General features: G+C 56.8%; 1 protein-coding gene and 2 long non-coding RNA genes across 4 annotated transcripts; 2 read left to right on the top strand and 1 right to left on the bottom strand.

Moving 5' to 3' along the window:
• Nucleotides 1–1,067: 1,067 nt before the first annotated feature.
• On the bottom strand, nt 1,068–18,558 carry LAMP1 (lysosomal associated membrane protein 1). 2 transcript variants are annotated; one of them, XM_045978022.1, is made up of 9 exons: nt 18,350–18,558; nt 12,775–12,896; nt 10,962–11,178; nt 10,692–10,850; nt 4,283–4,470; nt 3,529–3,654; nt 2,682–2,748; nt 2,438–2,608; nt 1,068–2,060 (listed from the first exon to the last, which is right to left on the bottom strand). In XM_045978022.1, the coding sequence occupies exons 1-9, from the start codon at nt 18,399–18,401 to the stop codon at nt 1,921–1,923; spliced, it is 1,242 nt and encodes a 413-aa protein (XP_045833978.1). In that variant the 5' UTR covers nt 18,402–18,558; the 3' UTR covers nt 1,068–1,920. The 2 variants fall into 2 exon arrangements, with proteins under 2 accessions (XP_045833978.1, XP_045833979.1); XM_045978023.1 differs by having other exon boundaries at nt 12,775–12,893.
• Nucleotides 18,559–19,500: 942 nt separating this feature from the next.
• On the top strand, nt 19,501–22,420 carry LOC123924979. Its single transcript, XR_006814879.1, has 2 exons — nt 19,501–19,772; nt 21,402–22,420. It is a non-coding gene; the product is annotated as an uncharacterized LOC123924979 (long non-coding RNA).
• Nucleotides 19,782–20,491, top strand: LOC123924980. The gene is made up of 2 exons (XR_006814880.1): nt 19,782–20,233; nt 20,265–20,491. It is a non-coding gene; the product is annotated as an uncharacterized LOC123924980 (long non-coding RNA).
• Nucleotides 22,421–24,542: the final 2,122 nt, after the last annotated feature.

Genomic DNA, 24,542 nt, shown 5'->3' with positions numbered 1-24,542 from the left:
TAGCGCCCAGAGTCCTGGTCCCTCCCAGGGCGCGGCACCTTGCTGTACCCGAGGTCTGTGCACACCGCATGTGACAGCTTTAGATGGGAGATTGCTCAGAAGGACTTCTGGAATCACGTCCGTGAAGAAAGCAGACGGAAGGAGGTGAGCCGTGGGGACGGCGGACGGCTGCCTCGGGCCCACGAGTGCCAGCTGCAGCTCGGTCGCCCCGGGTCCCTGGAGAAGACCCAGCGAAGACCCCTTTCTCCCCGGCCCCACCGGTGGCTCTGGCTCGGCCACGGAGAGAGCCCTGCATGGGAGAGGAGTTTCCTGTCAGCACCCCTGAGGCTGCGGGTCACCCCAATAAGCAGCGCAGCCGAGGCACTGAATGACGGCAGCTGTGCTGATGGCGAGGGCCTGGCTGGCCTCGCTCCCAGCGCAGCCACGGCAGAGGCCCGGCCCTTCCCTGGTGTCACAGACACTGCACTGGGACCAAACTGCACGCGGAGATGCTCTCACAGGGAGGAGGTAGTGGCTAGGGCAGGCGGCCGGAGTCTGGGGAGTCCTGGAGGCGGCCCCCTGTGGCACAGTCCAGTGCAGGCTCAAAAGCGTAGGGCGGGCACAGCTGCCTGGCGAGGCCTGACACACAGCGCCGCCGCGTGGCCCCGCTCCCCTCCCAGGAAGCAGCTCTGGGGCAGGCCCAGCTCGGGGACGCTGTGGTCCCGAGGCTGCTTGGCAGGCCTGAGTCTCAGCCAGCGAGATCCACGAATCCTTGGAAGGTACACGTCTTGGCTTAAAAAAGAAAGATTAAAACAAACCCGAGGCTTTAGCTCCTGCTCTGAAAGCGCTGAGCGCAGCGGGCGGGGCCTCCTGCGGCCACCACCCTGGGGGAGATGAAGGTGGCCCATCTCCCAAGGGGTGGGGCCGCAGGGTCCCCCTGGCGGTGTGGGTGGCCGACAACTCCTGCTCTCCTTCACGCTGCCTGGCAGCAACGCCGGCTCTCCCAAACGCCAGGGGCACGGCAGACACCTGCCCTCCACCGCCCCTCTTCGTCGAGACCTCACGTGAGAGCAGACAGCAGCACGAGGTCCAGACAAGGAAAGAAAGACATGTTTTATTAGCATTGTTACAGCAACGCGCGACGTGCAGTGTCCTCAGTGCACAGCCGCCCGAGCGGCGAGCGGGTAGAGCGGAGCGCGATACCCAGTGTTTACACAAGTACAGAACAGGCTCACCCTGGACCTCAAACAGAAGACTGAGAATCACTGTACAAAAAGGTAAATAAAAATAACACCCATTTATCTATTTTAAAAAAGTGCCGGCTCTCGAGTGGCAGAGCACGGAAAGGCCGGAGGCGCGGTGGCGCCCGTGCCTGAGGACTGAGCTGCGTGGCCTGGGGGCGGGTGGCCGGGCCGGGCCTGTCCCGGCTTCTACAGCTTAATTGAAATGGAAGCATTCCAGATTTTCACCTTTTGGAGTACTTCTGTTTTAAGATCTTTCTCTACTAGTTTCTTAACCAGCCTAACACCTAGCCAGCCGTCCTCAGAGGTCCTAGGGTCGAGACCAGGGACCCTCCCTTGGCGAGGCTGAAAATCTCAGTCAAGAACGAAGAGGCCAAACACCAGAATCTTAAAAAGCCAAATACAGCGGAGCCGGTGCCCTCTGAGAAAAGCACTCGTACCCTCCCACCTTAAAGTTCTACTTTGGTAAATATTAACGCTGAACCATTAGCAAAATATTTAACCCAGTTAGCAAAATTAACACCGTCATTTCAGAGTTACTCTTGTGCATAGTAAATGTTGCAGGATGAACTTCACATTGGATAAAGCAGATTTGAAAATCAGTTTGCGAGAAAGTGTGTCTCCCTTAACACCCATCTAAGCTCAGGGGAACGAGCAGAGGCCCCGCAGTGGCGGCCGGTCCGCGCCTCTCGCGGCCGCGCTAGATCGTCTGGTAGCCGGCGTGGCTCCTCTTCCTGCCGATGAGGTAGGCGATGAGGACGATGAGGACCAGCCCCGCCAGGGCGCCGCCCACGGCGATGGGGATGAGCATGCTGTTCTCGTCCAGCTGGCACTCCTCCACTGTGGACACCGGGGGGCACACGCTCGCGCCAGCTGTCCCTGTGCGACCTCACAGCCCCCCCCACCCCGCCCCTGCCCCACAGCCTGGCCGGGAGGATGGAACAGCTCAGGCTCTCGTCCTCATCCACCACCACCCAGACACGGCCGCCCACGCGCCAGCATTCCCATATCCTGCTTTCACAGGGGAAGACACGTGCCAGCTCTTAACATGACCCCCGTTGCCATGGCACCCCGTGCCCCGATCTGCGATGCGGGGCCTCTCAAAAGCAAGGTGATGCGGGAAGGGCAATCCGCTCTGCTGAGTGGCTCAGCTACCCACCCAGAAGCACAGCCTGCAGGCCCGTGCAGTCTGCGACGCTGCCCTCGGGGCTACTCACCAGACCCAAACTTGTCGCCTGGCACCTGGAACGCCTGGACCCACACTTTGAAGATGTTGACGGAAAAGGCCTCTGTGACCTGCACGCGCTCCTCGGCGTTACACTTGTACGAGTTCCCGATGGAGGCCTGGAGGGCCCTCAGAGAGCTGTTGGACGCCTTAAAGGTGGGCTCTGCAAAGGCAGGGTCAGTAAGTGCTCCGGGGCGCCTGGACGGGCGGGGGGCTGGGTGCTGTGGGGGTCTCACCTCTGGCGTCAGGAAGAGTCATATTCACCTGGATTCCTTGCAGGAAATACCGGCTTGTACTCGCGTTCTTAAAGAGAAGACGACAGCCCTGAGCCACCCGCCAGCCTCCCGCGCTAGACCCCACCCGAAGGGTCGCGTGGTGGGGCACCGGACCCTGCATTTCTAGCTCCAGCAGGAGGCTGTGGCGTGCGCTGTCTGTTAAAGGCGCTTCACACACCTCGAGAATGAAATGTCAACTAGTTCCCTCTAGACCTTTTTACAGAATCAGACTCCGCCCAAACAGGGACTGCAGAAGTCCTCTTCTACAAAAGCAGACTTTTCCCAGTGCCGCTGAGTCTATCAGCAGAAACCCAACCGTCGCTCGGCTCGTCGGCGGGGTGTGCGGTCAACGCCTGCCGAGGGCACGGCTCCTCTCCCCGTGTGGTTTCGCTAACTTCACCCAGGACGCGTCCCCGACGGCTGTAAGGAAGGAAGAGCCAGGACGCAGAGCCGCTGCCCCGCAACTGAGTGCCAGGGGACGACCGTGCTCGGGCTGAGCCGAGCGCAGCGGGCACTCCCACATCTGCTGCGTCAAGAACCAAGCAAGGGCGCTCCTTCGTGGAAACAGGACAGGGGCGAGGGTCCAAACACCAGTACAGAAAAGGCGGCAGAGGAAGCAGACTCCCCCCTCCTCACAAAAGCAGAGTGTGGATTTCTGCCTCAGCCCGCGCACAGGGCCCTGGGCTCCGCCGCCGTGCAGCAGCAGGCCGTGAGGGGTCGGGAGAAAGACCCACAGCTGGCCGCAGAGCGAGGCGCGACCCGGTTCTGACGCCAAAGCCTCCAGGCTGCGGGGAAGTGGGAGCCTCACCATTCCAAACTGGAAGGCCAGGAGGGGGACGCTGTCGCTGCGCAGCTCCAGGGTCACCAGCTCGGGGCCGCAGCTCCCTCCGGCGGTGGTCTTATTCGGGTTGATGCCGAACACTCTCGTCACGGTCTAAGTGAGGAAAGCAAACGAGTTACCGCGCAGGCTCCTGCCCTGGCTCCTCCCACTCTGGGAAAGACAAAAGGAATCTTAAAACAGGAACTTCAAGGCCACAGTCATTCTAACCAAAACCAGAAGGAAAACATCTAAAGTTCACTCTAGCGCAGATTTCTGGGTTCCAAAACCATGTCCCCGCTCCTCCTGTTGCTATTTTCACAAGGACGCACACTCGCCCCTCTGCCCCATCTCCGGAAAGCCGCACGCTTCACACTCATCACAAGCACGTGCCCTGCACAGCCCCGAAGACGCGGTCACCAGCAGGGAGAATTACTATTTCAAAAGAAAAGCATAAAAAAAACGTTGGAACAGTGAAGTTTAAAGGAAAATTTAACATTCTCTTAGGGATCAGTAAACTTGTCCCAAAGAATATGCCAAACGACATGCGTCTTCAGCTTTGGGGACCACCTACCACTCCCTGATTCTGTCTCAGGGAGCAGCAGCCCGGCGTGTGGACAGATGGGCACGGCCGTGTGCTGAGAAGCCGACCACAGCTCGGACTTCAGTCAGACTCCCACGCAGGGTCCTGCTGCTCAGGGACCAAGCCTCCACACAGAAAAAGGGCTCTGGGGGCTGAGCCTACCGTGTTGTCCTCCTTCTTGTAGGTGACGTTCAGCTGTAGGCCCATGCTGGCCAGCAGGCAGGTCCCGTTGGCACCGCTCACGTTGTACTTGTACACAGAGGGGCTCTCGGGCGTTGGGGATGGCGAAGGGTGGGGAGGCGGCGGCGGTGCCGTTGTTGGGAAAGGCCCGTCTTGCTCACAGCGCGTCTCTGGACAGACAAGAGGGAAGAGAGACAAAGTCCTAATTCCTCACAGCCACCGGGAGCTATGGCACCCCTGCAGGTGCTCAGCGAGCCCCATACGCAGAATGTGATTTCCTGGTCTGCCCAGGCATGGCACGTGCCAACCCACGCTGCAAGAACGGGACAGATGGGCGCCGCTGTCCCACAGGGCCGTCCCCACTCCTGCCACCGCACCACGGCTCTGACTGGATGCTCCTTCAGCGCAGCCTCTGGGCAACCCTGCCTCGCAAATCTGACACTCCTGCACGACAAAACTCCCATCGCACTGTGAAGTAAAGAAAACCGTAACTGTCACCTGCCGCCGGGACAGGCAGCCAAACCCCACTGCGACCGGCAATCGTTGCAACAAAGTTCTCCGTGTGGCCGCGTGCTAGGGCTGGTGCCCGAGACCTCACAGGCTCTGGAGGATGGAGACAGCTCCAGAAACACACCCGGCCAAGCCGGTGGTTTCAGCACGGTGCCCGTGGGAGACAAACCCAGGAGGCCTTAGGGGAATGAGCGTCTGGTGGGTCCCTGCAGGACAAGACCAGAGCTGAGACCAGATACATGAGTCAGCCAGCTGCGGGGCGGGGGGGCGAGGGGGGGGGGGATTTGGGGCAAGAAGGGGTGAAGGCACCCACAGGCAGGCACCAGGCCCAGTAAAGTGTGGGCAGAAACTCCCAGGAAGGAACCGCCATCCAGGAGTGAGGGAAGCCGGAGCAGGACAGGCCTTGGCAGACGGCACACGGTGCCCGCAGAGGAGATTTCAGCAGTTTAAATGTGATTTAGACTCTCAGAATCCGATCCACTGGGATTTACAACAAAAGTCTATATTCAAAGTCAGGGCAGACTGAACCAAAGCAAGGTAAACGAACGTCCTCTCCAGGTGCACCCGGGACGGACCGCTGCCTTCTCTGAACACGACTAGACATTCCTCGGCACGTCCAAGAGACCGTCAGTCCTGAACTAAGCTGTTTTACCGCCCTGTTTCTGTGCATAATCAAGAGGTTCAGAAGAGAAGTTCCATGAGTCCCACCCAATTCCCACCCCACCCCCATTTCTGCTCCGCTGAGCCATGGAGCCGGCCCACTGCTCCCAGGGCCACGGCGCCCACCGGGACGATGCGGAAACTTCCAACCACCTGATCGCTTCTTGTTCCGAGCTCAAAGGAGACTTTCTGCCACTTCCTCCTCCATATCCCATCTACCTGGGGGCAGCCGAGCTGGGGGAGACGGGAAAGTTCACCCCGCAGGACGACGGTGACACAGAAGTGGTTCCGCACAGCTTCTGGAAAGTGCACTCACACAGCGCGCCTTCACGCCACACACAATCCTGTAGGGTCCCATGCCTTTCCAGCCCGACAGTGAAGACGGAAAGAGCACGATGGAGTGGGTGTGCCCGGGGCTCGTGGCAGCAGGACGACCGCTGCGGGAGACGACCCCTCACCATGTGCCGGCCGCACCACCCGCCTCTCCCCGGGGCTGAGCCGCAGGCTCGGGCTTCAGCTGTGCGGTTCAGTACCTCACAAACTGTCACACGGGACACGATTAACTGTGCAACAGCAAGAACGAGAACAGGTGGCCTCCCAGTCCTGGCCTCGACAGGCGCAGCACACGCACGGGGGAGGGTCACCTCCACGCTCTGACCGGCGTTTTTACACACGATCCACGGCGTTCACAAAGCGGGGTGCAAAACGTCAGCCGGGGAGCACGGACAGTGCACCGTCCGGACGGCGGAAACCCGCACGGATACAGCGTGCTCCTCCCCTGCCTGCAAATGCCAAGTCCGCGCTCCGGACAGCCCGTCCCGAAGCAGCACGAGAGCCCTCCTCGCAGAGCGCGCCGTCTGCCACGAGGAAATCACGAGGAGGCGCGGCGGGTGCTACGTGCTACCCGCGCGTGAGGCCGCCTCTGGGAAGAGCTGGGACCCCAGGAAACGCAGGCTGCACGCCCTTCCGCGATCCCCGGGCACGTGAGTTTCAACAGCTCCCGGTCTGGAGACCCCAGGCGACCCGCCAGTGGCCGACCTGCAGGGAAGCCGGCACGCTCTGTCTCACGTGGAGACAGACACGTGAGCAGCTGCCCCTCACCCTGAGCCGCGCTGGGAGTCACTCCTAGGGGAGAAACGCTGCCCAACTGGGTGGGGCTGCGTGGGACGTGAACTTGGGGTCAACCACACCGAAAAGTTCCTATTCTGAACTAGCGGGCCCAGAGGCGTCCACAGTGCCATGCACCGAAACTCAAGACGCCAAGATGAATGAACACAAATCCTCCGCGGGCCTGGGGCAGGAAAGGCTGTTCCCACAGAGGGGAACGTGCCCCCTGCCCCACCTCGAGGCAGAGCTCTCTGCACTGACCAGAATGATCACCAGCACCACCCCTGCAGAGGGGAAAGAGGCCCGTGGCTTTCCTTGGCGCTCACCGTCAGCAAGGAAACTGACAGGACAGTTTGGCAGCCTCGGCCTGTGCTCAATCCTTTTAAAGCAGAATCTGTCAAGCACAGATTCTCTGACAGGACAGTGCACGTGGAGGGGCAGAGCGAACCAGGGCCTCGGGTCCAGGCCCCCACACACAACCCTGCAGATGAGCAAGGCCGCAGAAGCCCGACCCGACGCCGCAGTTCATCCGATGAAAACTTTACGTGGGTTTTTGTGACCGAAAATTTACTAATGTTTGGATATTATCTTTATGGTACAATTCTCTCTCTCTTTTCTTAAGATTTTACTTATTTGCCAGACACACAGCAAGAGAGGGAGCACAAGCAGGGGGAAGTGGGAGAGGGAGAAGCAGGCTTCCAGTGGAGTAGGGAGCCTGATGCGGGGCTTGATCCTAGGACCCCGGGACCGTGACCTGAGCTGAAGTCAGATGCTTAACGAACGAACCACCCAGGCACCCCTTTATGGAACAATTCTGAATGAAGCATCTACAAGTAGAACAAACTACGAAAAGAGAAAATATACTCTCCTACATGAAATGGAATCTTTTCCCCGAAGAAGCTTACAATTGGGTAACAGACCAAAAAAAACCCAAGAACATAAACCAAAAAGACCACTGTGGCTAGGAACCAAAGACACGGAACTGGCCCAAAAGGAGATAAACCAATGGTTCGGTTTTAACAGACACCAAGTACGTGTCAAAGCCGCGTGTGCGGTCGTGGTACAGTGGCAGCTGCACCAGACCCCCTGCTTGTAGGGAAAGACACGGTCCCTTGGACTGCAAACCAGCGTCACAGACCGCAGCACAGACTAAGAGAGGCGTGACAGGTACCGGCTAGCCAGGAGGCTCTCCGAAGATCAGCCCCCACGCTCACAGGGAGCTGAGGACAGTGGGACACGCGAGCAGCGGACCTTCGGTACGGCTCAGGTCGGGTCATCAACTACTGCTGACCCTAAATGACATGGGGGAGGGGCACTGGCCCCACAAACTCAAAAACCCACTTTAACTTCTGACTCCCCCCGAAATCATAAACGCCTACGGCTGACCAGAAGCCTTGCCACTAACACAACCAATGAACACATGGGCTGTGCGGTACAGACACCGCATGCTGTTTTCTCCCAACAGAGGCAGAGGAAAACGAAAGCTGGAGAACACGTTTACAGAACCGCGCAGCATATCCAGGACTGCGAGCAAGCGGGCCCGCACGGCTCCCCTGCGCTGCTCAAGGACGGCCGCGGTCATTTCTGCCAACAGTGTGGCCCCTCCCCATAGAGCAGACGCCCGTTCTGGAGCTCCTCCCCGCCTGCCCGGCTGCTCTGAGAACTCCCCCAGTCACTGGGCCCCAGGCTACTGGAGGGCCACGTCCCACAGAACAAAAAAGACATCACGGTGTGGGTGCTATGGTGGGGGGCGGTCCCTGGAGCTCCCGGCACATTTTGCTGTTTGCTGGTTTTGTTTCTGAGCACGCCAGGTAAAGACTGATCAGGCGTGACTGTAGATGATGTGACCTGACAGTGACGGGGACTCCTTCCTGTCCAGTGAAGCGTAAGCAGGTGTGCCACGATCTCCCCAAGCCCGCCAGCCTGTCACAGGGGCACGCCAACTTGTACGGGATACTCTGTGCATCTCGGGGGTGCCTCTTACCCCCTCTTCCCAGCGGACTCACTAGGACAGCGCTCTAGCGTCTTTCAGGGGAAGCGCGTTTCCTTTCCAAAGCAGACGGATCAGCAGAAGCAGCTTTAACATAAAACGGAAGCAGCTCTGATGAACCACGGGACACAACTCTGTGACCAGGTTTCTGATCAACAGCTCACAGAGCATAGCAGGCAGCTTCCCCCCAGGCAACCCTCTGCAGGACAGGACGGGAGGCCTCCGAAGACAGGGCCGGCGGCAGGGATGTGGGCGCAGGAGGGACCGCCTCCTTGGGGCAGCTTTTCCATCTGGAATCACACGCACACGTCCTCTGCCGGGAGCGACACGCAGGACGGCAATGGTGAGGGACTGTGTGCGTGTGTGGACATGGCTCTGAGAAGCCTGCATTCGCTGTTTAACAGGGAGCCTCACATGGCTCTGAAAAATAAAATCTATTAAAAAAACAAAACAACCTTGGAAGAAATTAGGCTCTCAACATTCTCGCGGTGGTTTTAGCCCAGAAACCAAGCCCTGCCCTGGCCCTAGTGCCCTCAGGAGCCCCAGCAGCTGGGCAGCCCACATGGGAGGCCGGGTCATCTCGGCCTGTGGCCAGAAGCTTTCCAAGCAGAAGAAAACAAGCTGTCGAGGTGAGGAGCTCTACCCGACGACCGCCAGAGGCCCAGGCAGTAGTGAGCTCACTGCACTGAGCCAGCAAACCAGGACGCTCTCATTTCCCAAGGTCTCTGGCAGTTTCTACTCTTCCCTTCTGCTCCAGGCTGGAGGGAGCAGACTGCTGGGTACAAAACGCAGCCACCGCCCGGAGACCGGAGGCTTCTGCGTGACTCAAAGCCCTGCACGGTCACTCCTCTGCGTGAGCAGGCAGGCGCTGGCGTGCACACTTGAGCCTGGTGGTTGACGCGCGCACGCACAGCTCCCCTCCCCTCCCTGCACACTGCTGCACCCGCTCTTCCCAGTCACAGACAGTGAACGTCCTAGATTCTGGGGCTGTCCAGTGGCTGTGCCTTCCCAGCTCTGCCATGGGAGCGTGAAAGCATCTGTAGAAATGAGTGTGTGAACGAACGCGGCTGTGCTCCAAGAAACTCCAGTTACAGGCACTGAAACTTGACTTTCCTGTCATTTTCACGTGCTGTGAAACATTCTTTTGGTTTTTCTTCTCTTTGAACTGATGAGCACAACATCCAGTTTAGCTTACTGGCCTTAGAGAAACCGGAGGTGAGCTGGATGGCATCCGCAGGCCAGAGCAGACAGGCCTCTCAGGAGGGCCGTACCCAACGGCACAAACTGCTAACCGGTCCGTCGTGCCCCTCGGCGGCAGTGACTTGGTGCACGTCAGTCACAGGCCAGCAGGCACCTCCGAGGAGCCAGTCTCACCACGGGGGCGCTGCAAGTGAAGGCCCGCAAGAGCTCGGCTAAGCACCAGGAGGAAGGAGGCTTCAAGGCCATCGCCCCCGTCACCCTTCCAGGAGACAACCGCAACCTGGAGCTGACTGGAGGACTGAGGAGAGTGCCTTCTGCGTCACAGCCGAACGACGACACGCCTTACTACGAGCTCAGAGCTGGGCCCTGAGATAGGCACTCAGCACAGATTTCCATCTCCACCTCACGGACCTGCTAACACAGGCTGTTCTTACCTCACAAGGGAAGGAAACGAGAGGCTGAGCACCTTACCCAAGACCACAGAGGCGGGGGGCCCTGGAGCCCTGTCTTGCTGGAACCCAGAGCCCACCAGTGGAGCGGGGCGGGCAGGTGCTGTCATCTGCCCAACCCCCGCCCCAAAGGCACTCAAGATCCTTCCAGCACCTGCCCCTCGGCCTGCCGAGCTGGACAGAGGTTAACCCTAGGTCTTGGTCAAAAGACACCTGGCTTGAATGGGAAGAGATCCTGTGACCCTGACAAGGGATGCAACTGCTTTGCCCTTTTAAATCAGCATCTGTCCAACCTCACCCGAAGAGATTACCTTCCCCAGAGACACACACGTTCAGCATGCAATTCTAGTGCGAGCCCCAGCTCAGTCCCGGCTGCACGAGCTCTCACACACACGTCCTCCTCAGGCCTGGGCTCAAAGCCATGTGCAGGCACGGGAGCTGGGCCTGGGCACCCCGGTCAAGGGCAGTAGCCTACCTTCCTTGCTGAAGCTGCTGTTGGCAAGGTACGCTTGGATGGTGGCATTGCGGAGCGTGACAGTGACATTGTGCATGTGGACCCGGTCGTTGCTCACACATCTGTACTTGGTATTTATGTCTGCCCTGATGTCAGTGGCAGATGCCACAGTCTTGGTATCTGTATTTAAAAGAAAAAAATATCAGTTTTTAACTACTTAAAGTACTAAAATTTTAGATACTCTCCAATCCAATTTTCTTAACTTTGTAACGGGTCAGTTTGGGTCCTTACCCTTGGAGCTTGCATTGGGGAAAAGCTGTGTGTCAGATAAGTTATAAATAAAAGTCATCAGCCGAACACTGTAACGTGTTGCGTTTCTTGTGAAATTGAGGGTCAGTGCATGTCCCCTTCCGAAAGCGATCTTGAGACTGGGGTCCGACGCGCTCTCTCTGCCGCAGGAGCTGCTGTTTGATACGGCTGCATCGGACGGCAGGTCGAAGGTCACGTTCTAGACCAAAGGGTGACAGACCCAGTCAGAACCCAGGTCACAAAAGGGATTCAGACACGCCAAAGACCGACCTTCAGGAAGTCGGACCTCCGCTCCTTCTCAGACGCCACCCTTAGCACATTCGTTTTCAACATAAACAAGAACATAAAGAAAATCAGTATTATGTGTCGGTCCGTGAAAAGCAATGTTTCAGACAAAGCTCACAATTACTCAATTAAACGTTCTTTGCTAACATAATTTAACTTCCCAGCAGAATTAAAGTCATGCAGTTAGACTGAAACATTTATCACGCTTCAAGCGAGCTGTTATTTGACAAAACCACTGCTACCTGTTTGCTATAAAATGTTGACAGAGTACGTCTTCATGAGACAGATGACCGCGACATGTGCAGTGGGCACAGCATATGGATAAACTCGTCAGATCACGAAGTTATTGAAACTGACACAACTGTGTGTCGACTGTACTTAGGAAAAGGCGTCTTCACACACAGACAGGGGGTGTCTGCTGCAGAACTGTTGAACTGCCCACTGCAGGCAACACGAACCACTACAAAACCACCCAGAGACGCCCCAAAGGAACGGCACCGACTAACCAAAGTGGAGGAATGCTGTCCACTAAACCCGCTCCAAGAAATGACACCTCCACGAGGTGCCAGAGCTACGGTGACAGGAGGGCACGCCGCAGCACAAGGGTGATCCCGTTTGTGGAACATAATATAGATCCAAGTGACATTTAAAAAACCCAAACACAAAATAGCAGTAATGACCACAAGAGGTGTCTGGACCCGTCTCTGTAACTTGAAAGGCTTCTGCGGTACAGAACCTGCCCAGACACTGTCTGTCTTGGGTGCAAACACGCTGATGTGGAGACCGGCACCCACGAGCTGATGAGGCCTGACCATGTGGCACAAGCCCCGAGTGTCCCAAAGGAGTTTCTGTCCTTCCCCCCAACGCCGGGCCCCCACTCCACCGTCCCGCGGTGTAACAGATGCTGCCGACGTTGGGGCCGGGCAGGAGAACACTGTGCTTTCAACAAGAACTGAAAGTATTTGGCTGAGAGACACCTTTAAGAGTCAATGTTAAATAGAAGAAGTGAAATGTCCACCAAAATAATTAACAAAGAGAGATATACAGATGCAGCCTGTTAGGAATCTACAAATGCAAAAAGCCTTTTTCCTCCTGCAGGAGTACAAGCTGCTTTAAGAGGACAACTGAGGAGCATCTCAGAGGAGGACCCTGCTCGCAGGCGGCTCGGCGAACAGCAGACACAGCTGTGCCCTGAGCCTGTGAGTGTGTGAGAGGACCGGGGTCCCGGGGCTCTAGCACGCCAGGCTGGTCAGCGCTGTGACCAGGGAGAGGAATCGTGCACAAGTCTGGGACAACGCTCCTACCAGACGGTGAGAGCAGACAGCAGGATGGCTTACTAGTCACGACCGCGGCTTCGGGGTACACAGAGCACGGGCGCCGGCCCAGTGGGGCACACGCATACGCCAACGGTGGTACAGTGAGGTCCTTTTCCAAACGCTTACTTAAAACAACAATAAACGCACCCTCACACACACCGCACACACCGCACGAAGGACCTGGTGTTTCCTACCTTAGGCCCGCTCCCGGAGTCATAGCCGGCCGTGAAGGTAGCGGAGAAGTCGGCCATGATGCAGGCTGTCCCGCTGGCATCCTTCACCACAAATATCGCCGCTGCGCCGTGTACGAGGCCTGCTAATTCCAGGAAAGACAGAAATATCCAAAGACAGTTGTGAAAACACGAGTGGGTGCTTCTGTTGCCTCCAGCTGTGGCAACAATGGGCTTTTCTAGGAGTCGCTACTGTGCTTCTTAAAAAAGAGACACATGGGTTACCCAGGCTGGCTTCAGCTGGGTCTTCTTTCCCGTCTCTCCTAGATACAAGTTTGGAAATGGTAACTCTGAGTCCATCGATCAGCTTGCCAACCTGGTTGACAGCTCTTTAACGCCTGGTGTCAGGATACGGATGCGGAGGTCACCTGTCAATTTCCAGGTCACCCCGGGCATACGTTGCTCATGCTCAGTCCTCAGAGGGCCTTTGGAAGACGTGCTAGGGTCCTGGAGGCACGACTCAGCCTAAATACGGACCTGCAGAAGCCCGTGGGAGAACTGGTACTACCCGGCGCCACGGTCCTAAACTACTATTTAAAGTCAGATCGTGTTACCTCTCGTGAGCCGCAGGCGTGGCAGGAAAAGCCATGAGCTCACAGACCCGAGCTCTGTGCCCACCTTCAGAAAGCTTCTCAAGAACAACTCAACAGAACCCTGGCCGTGGCCGTGTGATGTTGGGACACCGGTCACCGTGTCTGGGAAGGGCTGCTATACCCCAGAAGGAGGGGAGAGAATGAAATTCTCACAGGTCCCTCCAGCTCGGCAGCAATGATGGCTATTTCCTCCTTAAGTTCTCAGGGTCAGTGCCACGTCTGGCTTCGTGACATGCCACCGCCCCGAGCGGCGAGCGGTGGGTGTCATCTAGCCCACGGGGTGGAGCAGCAGCTGATTCCTCCAAGCTGCGCGTGTCCGTGCGCTCTGCTTCCACAGCTGGCAAAAACCGGTGTTTCCGTTCGCCCTAAAGCCGAAGCTGTCAGCCAGCAGCGTGCACTGCAGGGTTCAGCAGTGACATGCCCCCCCTCTTGCTGCTGCCGGTCCCTGCACGCCCTCCAGCCATCCTCTGGCCGCTCCGGGTGTCGACGTGCACGGCACACTCTGAAGGCGCACACTCAGCGGACACTCGTAACTCTGCACCCTAAAATCCCTGTCCCTAGCAAAGTAGATGACTCCAACAAACACGACTTATTTTTCCCTTCGAACTTTCACAAAATAAAATCTTTAAAGCCAACTATTATTTAGGCACAAAGCGAAACATAGCCAGAAACCCCACATACCTTCCCGTAAGTTTCCGGTACGAGAAATACCAAAGTCTGTGTCCACAAGAAGCTGGTGCACGAGAATGAAGCAAACGAGGGCAAATAAGAAACCTGTGCGGTTTGTTTTGCTTTGCAAACTTTTAACCTACATCCCAGAATATTCAGGGACTCTGATAAATGAATTTCCATTGTAAAACCTAGAGAAAATGCCACAGCTCATTTCTAACTTGTTTGTTTAAAAACCAAACAAATCGTCCTCATGCCTTCAGAGAAGGACGGGTTAAATGTACCCGGGATGCAGAGAGCCGCAGGCGAGCAGAAGCATGTTAAAGCATGTGCGCTGAAGCCAGGGAGACACCAGACACTGACCCAGATCAGGTGGACACAGGCTACTTCGTGCACCGGTCAAAGGCTCTCCTGGGCCTGAGAGGCCCTCACAGGGCTGCGGCGCTGCTCAGCCACCGCAGAGTCACGCGTGGTTGTGCGTACGCCACAGACACGGCAGGGCGCTGCCTCGCTCGGGATCATACACGGACCACTTTCTACCGCGCTGCACTTCCACAAATGAGTTCCCGAAATCATCAAAACACTTTCTACTGACTCAAAGCACTTCATCAGAATATTTTTAAACACAGAATTTTTTCACTTAGTAAATAGTCTGAAGACATAAGCCTTCAGAGTAAAACCAAGAAGTACTACTAAAACAAATTTAAAGTTTTACCAGCACTAGAGACCCACAATTATTCTGCAGTCCAGAAATTTTCAGTTGTTCAAACAAGAAACTTAGCCCCAGAAGCCCGATTTCGGTCAAGAAAAAGAGGTCAAGAAAAAGAGAGAAAGCATCAGAACATAAAACTGTAAGAGAAATGTCTGTATGCTAATGGTCAAAAGATTTTTTTCTGTAAGATTTTTAATAAATTTATCCATTTGGAAGAGATGAGACAGAGCGAGAGTGGGCACAAGCAAGGAGGGGGCAGAAGGAGAGGAAAGGCTCCTGGCTGAGAAGGGAGCCCAAGACGTGGGGCTCGATCCCAGGGTTCTGGGATGACAACTTCAGCTAAAGGCAGACGCTTAACCAACTGAGCCACCCAGGAGCCCTTAATGGTGTGAGATGTTTTAAAAAAATATTCTGTAACAGTGACAGCTGCTTAAGAAGAAAAAAATCTTAAATGCATTAAAAAGTGATTTGAGGAGTGGGTGTCCCTCTTCAAAGCCAGCTCCCCGGCCTGCTGGCAATGGCTCACCGCAAGCAGTCCTTCCCACAGGCATGGACCTGAGCCTTTCTCCAGGGGTCATACGAAGGAGCACGTTTGGCTTATTCCTTCCACGCACTTCCACTGGTAGCAATTCCATTCTCTGAAACAAGCACAGCCGCCAGCTGTCAGCAGCAGGACGACAGGCTACTCCGTCACGCTAGTCGTGTGACCCTGGGCCAGTAGCAACTGCTGCCGTTTATGTGCCCATGAACTGGAACAAGCGCGCTGACCCGCTGGGGCTGTGAGGTATCAAATGAGCCCGTGTGTGCAGAGCAGTCAGTACCGGGCATCAGCATCGGGTTTCATGTGCACTGACGTTTATTTAGATAGAACTGCTTAGACTTCAACCACCAAGTTCATCACTGAGTCCTCAATACATGCCACAAAATGCAGAGTGTTTTATTTAACAGGCACTTGCTACGTGCCAGGCCCTGCTCCAAGCACTTTGCAGTTAACTATCATGGCAACCTTAACAGTCAGGATTCCCTTGCATAGCTGCGGACACTGAGACAGGGACACTAACTTGCTCAAGATCACACAGCTAGTTAGTGATGCTGAGTAACGTGGAACTGGGTGCCACATCCGAACCGTGTTCTCTCTCCAACACTTGCCAAGTGAGCAATAGGTTTCAAATTGAGAAACACTCATTTCTGAAATGAAGACACTGCCACCCGAACAAACACATCAATAAACTTCTACATTAACATTTTTATTTGCGGAGTTATGCATCTGACTTTGGCTCAGGTCACGATTCTGGGGTCCTGGGGCTGAGTCCTGCGTTGGGCTCCCTGCCCTGCAGGGAGCCTGTATCTCCCTCTCCCCCCACCATCCCTCCGCTCATGCACGCGCTCTCTCAAATAGTAAAATCTCAAAAATATATTTAAAAAAAAAATACTTCCTAGTCTGTCTTGATTTGATGCTTTTAAACCGAATATTTTTCTTCTTAATCAGTAATATGTAATCATCTATGAAGATTTAAAGAAAGGATTAAAAAAGACCAAGGTTCCACCCCTCATAGGGAATCCCGATCCACAGAGGCAGGGCCCGGGTGAGGCCACTTCTGAAGAGCTGACTTTTGCGCCTCTGGTGAGGCCCTACGGCTGCAACCCGGGGCGTCTGTGCGCACGCAGGGAGGACCTGCTATGTGGGAGGCACGAGATGGGCTGTGAGACGAGGAAGGGAGACCTGTGTGTAAGTGATCACAGCACAACTGAGATGACGTTCACGCGGCACACACAGTCAAGTCCTCGGGACGCAGACAGCAGGGAGGGTCTAACAACAGGAATTCGAGGCCATGGACCCTGAATACGTCAACTTCAAATACACCGAAGAATTTGGTCACCAACCCAAGCAACTGACAAAAGTCCCACAATCAAGAATACTACTAACCAGAATAAGACTTTTCAAGCTTCCTGAGTGACAGTTCTTTATCGGGAAAGGGGAAGGACGTCATCTAGTTAACACCAGTGGTTTGAAGAGTCACATTATGCAATATCCCCTAATCCCTAGTACTGGACACTTTCGGTTCACCCGCGGTTTTGCTCTCTACCAAGTACTGAAACACAAATGAAGCTTTAAGAATGACCTAACTGTGAACGCAGGAAGAATTTGTAGTTTTGAAATTTGAAGTATTCTTTAGAAAAGATGCTTTTTGGTAAAATGATGCATCAAAATAAACATTTTAAAAAGACCCAAACCCTTGGTACGCCTGGGTGGCTCAGCTGGTTAAGGGGCCGCCTTCAGCTCGGGTCACCATCCTGGTGCCCTGGGATCAAGTCCCACAAGGGCTCCCTGCTCGGCGGGGAGCCTGCCTCTCCCTCTCCCACTCTCCCTGCCTGTGCAATCTCTGCCAGATAAACAAGCAAAATCTGCAAGGAAAAAAGGACCTAAACCCAAAGGAATCTACCTTCTCTAAGAGCTGGATCTCAACGGACGGGAAGACCTGGAACGCCGAGCCAGCAAGCTCCGGCAAGCTCCGGCCACACAGCCAGGACGCCTACAGGACTCCCAGCCACCAGCACCAGGGACCCAAGGCTGCTTCTCTTCGTTTTCCAGGGGAGCTTCAAAACCCAGAGTACCAAACCCTCGAGTCTGTGAGCCCCTCCAGGGAGGAGTCCAGACACGCCGCCGGCAGGACGCACGCCTGCCGGGGAAGGGCAGAGCTCCGGCTCCGCTGCCCGAGTCCGGCCACCCTCCGGTTACTCATGCGGCTCCGCCACTCGTGGCACGCGACAGGCGAACAAGCGCGGGAGCCCGGAGCCCCCGCCACAGTCGCAGGCCCCCAGAGGCAGAGACCCCGCGGCGGGCAGGCGCCCCACGTCCTTCCCTCACGGGCGCTCCCCCTCGAGGGTCTTCCGGACGCTGCCGGCGGGGCCTCGCCGTACTGGCGGGAGGGGCTCGCGCAGGGGCATCCGAACAGAGTCCGGGCGCGCAGGGACCCCGACGACAGCAAGCGGCCCGCTCCCGCTGAGACGACGGAGGAGCACCGTCCCCCTCGGGAACGCACCGGGCGCCCCCGCCGCTCCCGACGTCGGTCCGGACGGAGGCCAGCGGCCACGGCACAGCAGCGGCGTCTCTGCACCCCGCGCCAGACACCGGCACGGCCACTGGGCGGCCGCACCGGACCCGGACGGACAGAAACCCAGAGCGCAGACGCTTCTAGGAGGCCGCGATCGCCGCGCCGCGGCCCTTCCCGGGGAGACCCGCGCCAGCGGCAGGACAGGGCCCAGGCAGGTCCGGCCGCCCCGGCTGCACAGCGCGCCCGGCCCCGGGGTCCCCGCGGTGTCCCAACTCGACGCCAGAAAGCGAGTTCGCTGACCCGCGGCGGGAGCGGCCCGCGGCCCTCTCGTCGCACCTCCTCACGCAGCGGCCGCACGGCTCCGCGCGACCCCGGGCGCCGACCTCGGCCGAGGCGACGACGACCCGCGGCCCGCCGCCCGCTCCCCCGGCCCTCACGTCGTCGGCCTCCCCCGCGTTCCGGGCGCCCACCCCCGCCCGCTCCCCCGGCCCCGGCGCCCGGCCCCTCACCGAGCAGCAGCAGGAGCAGAGGCCGCCGCCGAGCGCCGCCGAGGGCCGCCATGGGCGCGAGGGCTGCCGAGGCCGGAGCGGGAGCCGAGCGGGTCGGGGGCGGTTGGACCGCGGGCGGGCGCCGGAGGCGGGCGGGCGGGGGGCGGCGTGAGGGCGAGGGTCCCGCGGTCCAGAGACCCTGCCGCTGTGGCGCCCGCGGCGAGCGAGAGACCCTTTGGCCGGCGGCGCCCGTCACGTGAGTCCGCGCCGCGCCCGCGTTGTCACGTGACCCCGCGGATCTCGCGAGAGCACGAGGACGCACCGCCTTCGCCCAGGCCAGTGCCCGCCTCGCATGTGACCCGAAGGCACGTGACCGTAGACACGTGGTCGTGGCTCCACGTGACTCCAGCTACGGGCCGGGGAGGGGCCTGCCGGCTTGAAGCGGAAAGAGGGCTCGGGCGGCGCCGGCGGGGGGAGGGGAGTTCCTCAGCGGCTCTTCCGCGTCCGCCGGGGGACACGGGTGGCCCGAGGGGCGGTTCCCTGCCGAGGCCTGCGCCGACCGGGGCCGCCCGAGAGCCTCGACAGGAACCACTGCTCCCTCGGGGCCCGGGCAGTGTACGCGGGCTCCGGCCGGCCGCGGAGTCGCCAGCGGCCGGCCGCGGGGCTGGGAAGGCGGGACTCGAGCACGCGGCCTGGACGCTGCGGTCCCCGTGCGCCCCGCGAAGGACGGAGCTCCAGGCGGACGGGGCGGAAGGGGACTCGGCGGGGGCCGCAGCCGTGACCCCGGCCGGAGGACGGGTGGGGGCGCGGCGCGGGCATCGTTCCCGCGGGGGCCGGAGCCCTGGTGCGGCGCCCCCCGTCCCCGCCCGGGAGAGGAGCTGGCGGCCCCCGCCGCTGCAGCCCCCGCGAGGCCCTCCCCGGCGGCTCCCCGGGTCGGCGCCCGTCGCGGCCCCGAGCTCCGGCCCGCGCCCGCCGGCCGCTTCCCGCGCGGTGGCGCAGACCCGTGTCCCGGCCCGCCCTGCTGCCCCGAGGCCGGAGGTGTTTGTGCCTCGAGCTGGAGGCGCCCGTGTTCCCGTCACCAGCGGGCGGTCCTCGACTCTCGGGCTTTCCCGTCCTTTCCCACGTGCTTGTTCGTAGCGCCCTCCCGCTCTCGCCCAGGTTTCCTGCCCGATCTGCCGAGCGGTCTGCCGCGGAGGACGGGCGGGCCTGTGTGTCCCCCGCCAGCCCCCAGGCTCCGTCCTAACCGTTTCCTTTACTAATGCCCGGGGCAGGAGTTAGTTCCCGAAACTGCTTTGGTTAGGGCTGTTGAGCAGGTCCGCAGGTGCTTTGCAGGTTGGTGCCTGGGAAGAAAGAAGGTACAGACGAGAAGGGGCGTGAGAAGGACCGTGTGACCCAGGCTGCCGTGCCTGGAGACCCGGAAGACCGACGGTCGTGGGAACAAACGGTACGTTCACAAGGTAACGAGGTTGCGGACGACTGGCAGTGTGTACTGGGCAGCGACTCTTAAGGGGCGTGACCTTTGCTCTTGCCGTTGTGCAACACACGGGCTGCCCCATTGGGTCATAGTCGTTTCAAGTAAGAGCCCGGTCATTTCTCCTTCGCCCAACAACAGCTGGCAAACCCCGCAGGAGGGTGAGGTTCGCCAGCACCAGGCCTGGAGGAGGCGGGGCGCTGCGCGGTGCCCTCGGGGTCACGGCTGGGTCTGTGCCCTGCTGCTGTCATTTTCCATCAGGACACGAGATTTTTTTCACTTCTCTTTCCCAATTCTCTTGCCTTTTTACCTCAAAAATATTTACTTTGGCTTATTAGTGGTACAAAAGGCAAGTAGATCACAGCTGGAAGCGAAGTTACAGGGTAGGTCAGTGAGGAGCGCGTCAGGACAACGGGGAAACTGTCAGCTCGCAAGTGAACCGTGTGCTCACGGGTGGGGGAGAAGCGGGAGTCCTGCCCCGCACGTGCGAAGACCGGCCCTCTCCTTCAGGACACAGGACTGCCTGTGCTTGTCCGCAGTTTAGAACGACGCCACCGAGAACGTCTCCACTGCACGTCTTGCACACATCTCTGACAGCTTTTGGGTAGATTCCTTGAAATACTCCAACCATGGTAGTCTCCCTTTCAGACGGTCATGAAAAAGGAACTCTCATAAAAAAAAGAACCAAAACACTTTCTTGGAAAGCGGAGTAACTCACACAGCCCCAGTCACTTGCGGGAGTAACTGTAGCTTCAATCAAGCTCACGTTTCCAGTGACACACTCACCTGGTCGCAGTCTGGGGGCCCTGGGGTCTGGGGTGGCGTCACCCAGGGCCTGTGCCTGTTTGAGAAATGAAATGTGGTTAACCAGAGCCCTTTCCTCATGGTGGAGACGCAATGGGAACTGAAATCAACACTGATATTTCAACATTTGTAACCCACGATGGTGCTCATAGGGGATGGGGCGGGTCCCGCTGCAAGACCACGAAGTCATCTGTGCACCAGCAGAAGGACGTTCGGGTTGTTACCAGTAAAGCTGCGATGGAAAAACCAAACCCACGTGGTGGGGCGGACAAGGCTTTTATTTCTCGGGGGTAAATACCTCGGGGTGGAAAAGCCGGGTCTCCGGGGAGTGCACGTTTAAGAAGAAACTGCCGGAGCTCTCCCATCCTCACCAACAGCCTTGTCGACACTTGGTACCGCGTCGTTCTGAGAGCTGTGAATTCTCCTGTCGTGCGAGTGTGCATGAGGACTAGCGAGATGACAAGGTCCTTCCATGTGCCTCAGCACCATTTACGTATCCTCTTTGGGTCAGAGTTCAAACTTTTCCCTCAGTTTTAAAAAGTTTTTTGCTGTTTGTGAATTGTACGTGTTTTGTAAAGTATATTCTGAATGTGCTACCTCCCCGTCCTGCAAACGTTCTCTCCCATGATGTGGCTGGCCCTTTTATTAATAGTGTCTTAATAGTATCTTTCAAAAAGCAAAACGTAAATTTAATTAAAATTCAGCTTATCAATATTAGTTTCATGATTCATGGTTTTTGTGTCCTAACAAATCTCTGTATTTCCCAACATGACGATTTTCTCTTCTGTTTTCTTCTAGAAGTTTCGTGCTTTTAGCGTCTACAGTTGGGCCCCTGATCAAGTTAAGCTTTGGGGACGGTGTGAGATAGAAAGCGGAGTTCCCCCCCCACGGATGGACACAAAGACTAAGCCTTGGCGCCTTGGCCGCACGCGGGTGGGTGGCGGCGCTCCCGCTCGGTCCGGCTCGTGTGTCCGTCCGGCGTCAGAGCGAGTCTCTGAATAAGGGACACTTAGCTCTCCAGCCGCTCTTTCACAAGTTGCTCTGACTCAGCTTCTGTACACGTTCGAAAAAGAGCTCACCGTTGTGTGAAGGAGACCCTGCCGGAACGTGCGCGTGGGACTGAACGCGCCATCGGGAAATAGACCCTGACGTGACGCAGCTCTTTGAGTCTTTGAATCGTTTTCAGCGATCCTTGGCGGCGTCTGGCGTCCGTTCCCGTGCGGTCTGTAACGTGGGCGTTGCACACATTCTGGATGCTGCAGTGAGTGGGGCTGCACCTTTGAATTTCATTCCCCAGTCGTTGCCTGATGTGCAAAAAGAGCGGACCCTGGTTTAGCGACCTCTCCTGACTCCGCTGAGTTGGCACACCCGCTCTAGCGGTAGCTTGTCCTACCCACACGCCGCTGCCATGCGTGACCACGACTTCAGCCTCCCTCCCACCTGTATGCGCTTCTTGTGTCTTTCCTGGCTCAGCACGGCGGCGACCACCGTCCGGGCTGCGGGGGGAAGCCTTCAGTCTGTTACATTCAGCATAATGTCCGCTTCGGTCTGCAGATCGCAAATGTCCTTTCCCGGCTTAGGGAAGCTCTTTCCGTTCCTAGTTTGCTGGGAGTTAAGTCAACAGTGTTTGATGTCCTCGATGCTGCTGCTTTTGAGATGAATGTGTTTTTATTTCTTTACATTTTTAAATGTTAAGTTAACCTTGTACTTCTGCACCACATTTCACTTGGTTTTGGTGTATTGCGGATTTTGTACGTTGCTGGATTCAAACGGCTAATATTTGGTGAAGAGCTACCGGTCTGTCATTTTCTTTTCTTGTAATATTTGTCTGGTTTTTGTGTCAGGGTAATGCTGGACTCATAAAACTGTGAGGTATCCTCTCCTGTTTCTGAAAGACTCTAAGATCGGTGTTGCTTCTTCCTTAAAAGTTTAGTAGAATTCACCAGGTACACCCTCCAGTTCTGATCTTTTTTTTTTTTTTGAAAGATTTAAAATGGCAGATTGAACTATTTTGTTTCTTCCTGTGTCCATCTGGACAGCTTTGTGAGTCTCACGAATGTGGCCGTACCACTTTTTACCAGTGTGAACCACTCACAGCCTTCTCCGGAGGACCAGTGACCACATCCTTTCGGTCCTGGTATCCACAGTTTTTGTCCCTCACTTCAGCGAGCCTGGCTAGAGGCTCATCGGTCTTGTGGGTCTTCTGTGTCTGCTCGTTTTCTAGTTAATTCCTACTTTTGTTATTTCCTTCCGTTTATTTTGGTCTTAAGTTGTTCTTCTCTTTCTAGTTTTTAAAGGTGAATGCGTACATCACTGTAATTAAACCTTTCAACTTTTTTAATGTAAACGTTTGAAGCTATAAATTTCCCTGTACTTCTTTAGTTGTTTTTTAAAATAAACTTTTACCTGGTGTTTTCCTATTCACTCAAAATATTTTCTAATTTTATTTGACTCGGGTTACTTAAAGGTGTGCTGTTTACTTACATCATCTATTGATGCTAGGATTAGTGGGTTATTTGTTTAGAAATGTATTGCTAGGGACGCTTGGCCAGCTCAGTCAGTGGAGCACACGACTCTTGATCTGAGGTTTGTGAGTTCAAGCCGCTGGGGGTAGAGAGTGCTTAAAAATAAGATCTTCAGGGGAAAAAAAAAAAAAAAAGCATACTGTTTAATTTCCAAACATTTAGTTATTTACAGTTACCTTTGTTAGCTTTCTGATTTAGTTTGTGGCCAGACGACAGTGAGACTGGTTAATGTCCCACTGTAGGCCTCCCTCGACGCACATCCCCATAACTGGCCGGTCACGTTTCGGGTTTGTCCTGATTTTGTCTGTCGGGTGCTAATGCCCCCGACCACAAGCACGGCTTCGTCTGTCCCCGTTGCTCTTCTCCACTCCGTCAGGCTTTGTTCTGTGTGTTCTGCAGCTCTGTTCCTAGAGGCCTACGGGGTCAGGGTTCAAGGTGACGGGTCTGTCTTTTCTCTTTCTAAAGTTGACTCTTCAACCCTGGGAGCATCCTTGTTCTTGGGGCTGCTTAGTATGAACGAGGCCACTCCAGCTTTCCTGATCAGTTTTCGTGGTAGATCATTTCTCATTGCTTATTGTACCTACTTATCATGCCTGCCTGGTGGACGATGGAGACGACGGTCTTAGCTCTCGGCCCGGGAATCGTTGTCTCTGCTCTTGATTCCCCGTGCGCACCGCCTCGCCCTCCCGTGGGCAGATCTCATCTGTGACGTGCACCGACCCCGCTCAGCCTGTTGTGGGGCGGCACGTAGCAGAACCTCCACACAGTAACTCAGAACAACCCCATGAGCCAACTAGATCATCCTCTCCAAGAACACACGAAAACCAGGTCCAGAGAATTGAAGTAGTTTTTGCAGGGGCACCGGTGGGGACAGAGCCGGGCTCGGACCTCTGAGCATGACTCCAGAGTCGCAGCCTGAAACCGTCTCTCCACGGACTCTGGCGCTTCAAGTGCTCCGTCACTGAGCAGCAGACCCAGAACAGCACGTGCGTGGGACAATGCCAGGTCTCAGCCTGTAAAGCAGTGGACCCTGATCTGTACATCGCTGGTGACAGGAATCCTTACAAGTCTCCTCCGGTCTTGAGCCCATGGCTTTGCACTTATCTGTGTCTGTGACTACATTTCCATAGTGACCTGTCTCAGCAAAACCACGCATGTGTGTGAACACACATACTTGCACACGTGCACACGCTCACTCACACACACCCCCTCCCCCGGAGCCCCGTCCTACCAGACCCTCCCCCCGGAAGAAAGGCTGCCTCGCCCTGCCTCCACCTGCCGCTGACTGCCATCAGCAGGGGCCCTGGTTACCCCAAAGCCGGACGCTTCCCAGCTCCTGGCACAGGCGCCCTCTCTTCCCTCAAACCCCTTCCTCCGTTCCTGGCACCCACACCCGTGTTTATTCTCTGGCTCC

The sequence above is a fragment of the Meles meles genome, chromosome 14 (genome assembly GCF_922984935.1).
Source record: "Meles meles chromosome 14, mMelMel3.1 paternal haplotype, whole genome shotgun sequence".
Taxonomy (NCBI): Eukaryota; Metazoa; Chordata; class Mammalia; order Carnivora; family Mustelidae; genus Meles; species Meles meles.
The sequence above is the reverse complement of the archived record's forward strand: the minus strand, read 5'-3'. Positions and strand labels throughout refer to the sequence as shown.

Excerpts from the sequence above, each read along its gene's own strand:
- LAMP1 (XM_045978022.1), bottom strand. The coding sequence starts at position 18,401 with ATGGCGGCCCTCGGCGGCGCTCGGCGGCGGCCTCTGCTCCTGCTGCTG. Across the intron at positions 11,179-12,774 it reads ACTCCGGGAGCGGGCCTAAG|AACGTGACCTTCGACCTGCC; the intron begins GTAGGAAACACC and ends CCTTTGGTCTAG. Across the intron at positions 3,655-4,282 it reads ACAAGAAGGAGGACAACACG|ACCGTGACGAGAGTGTTCGG; the intron begins GTAGGCTCAGCC and ends TTCCTCACTTAG.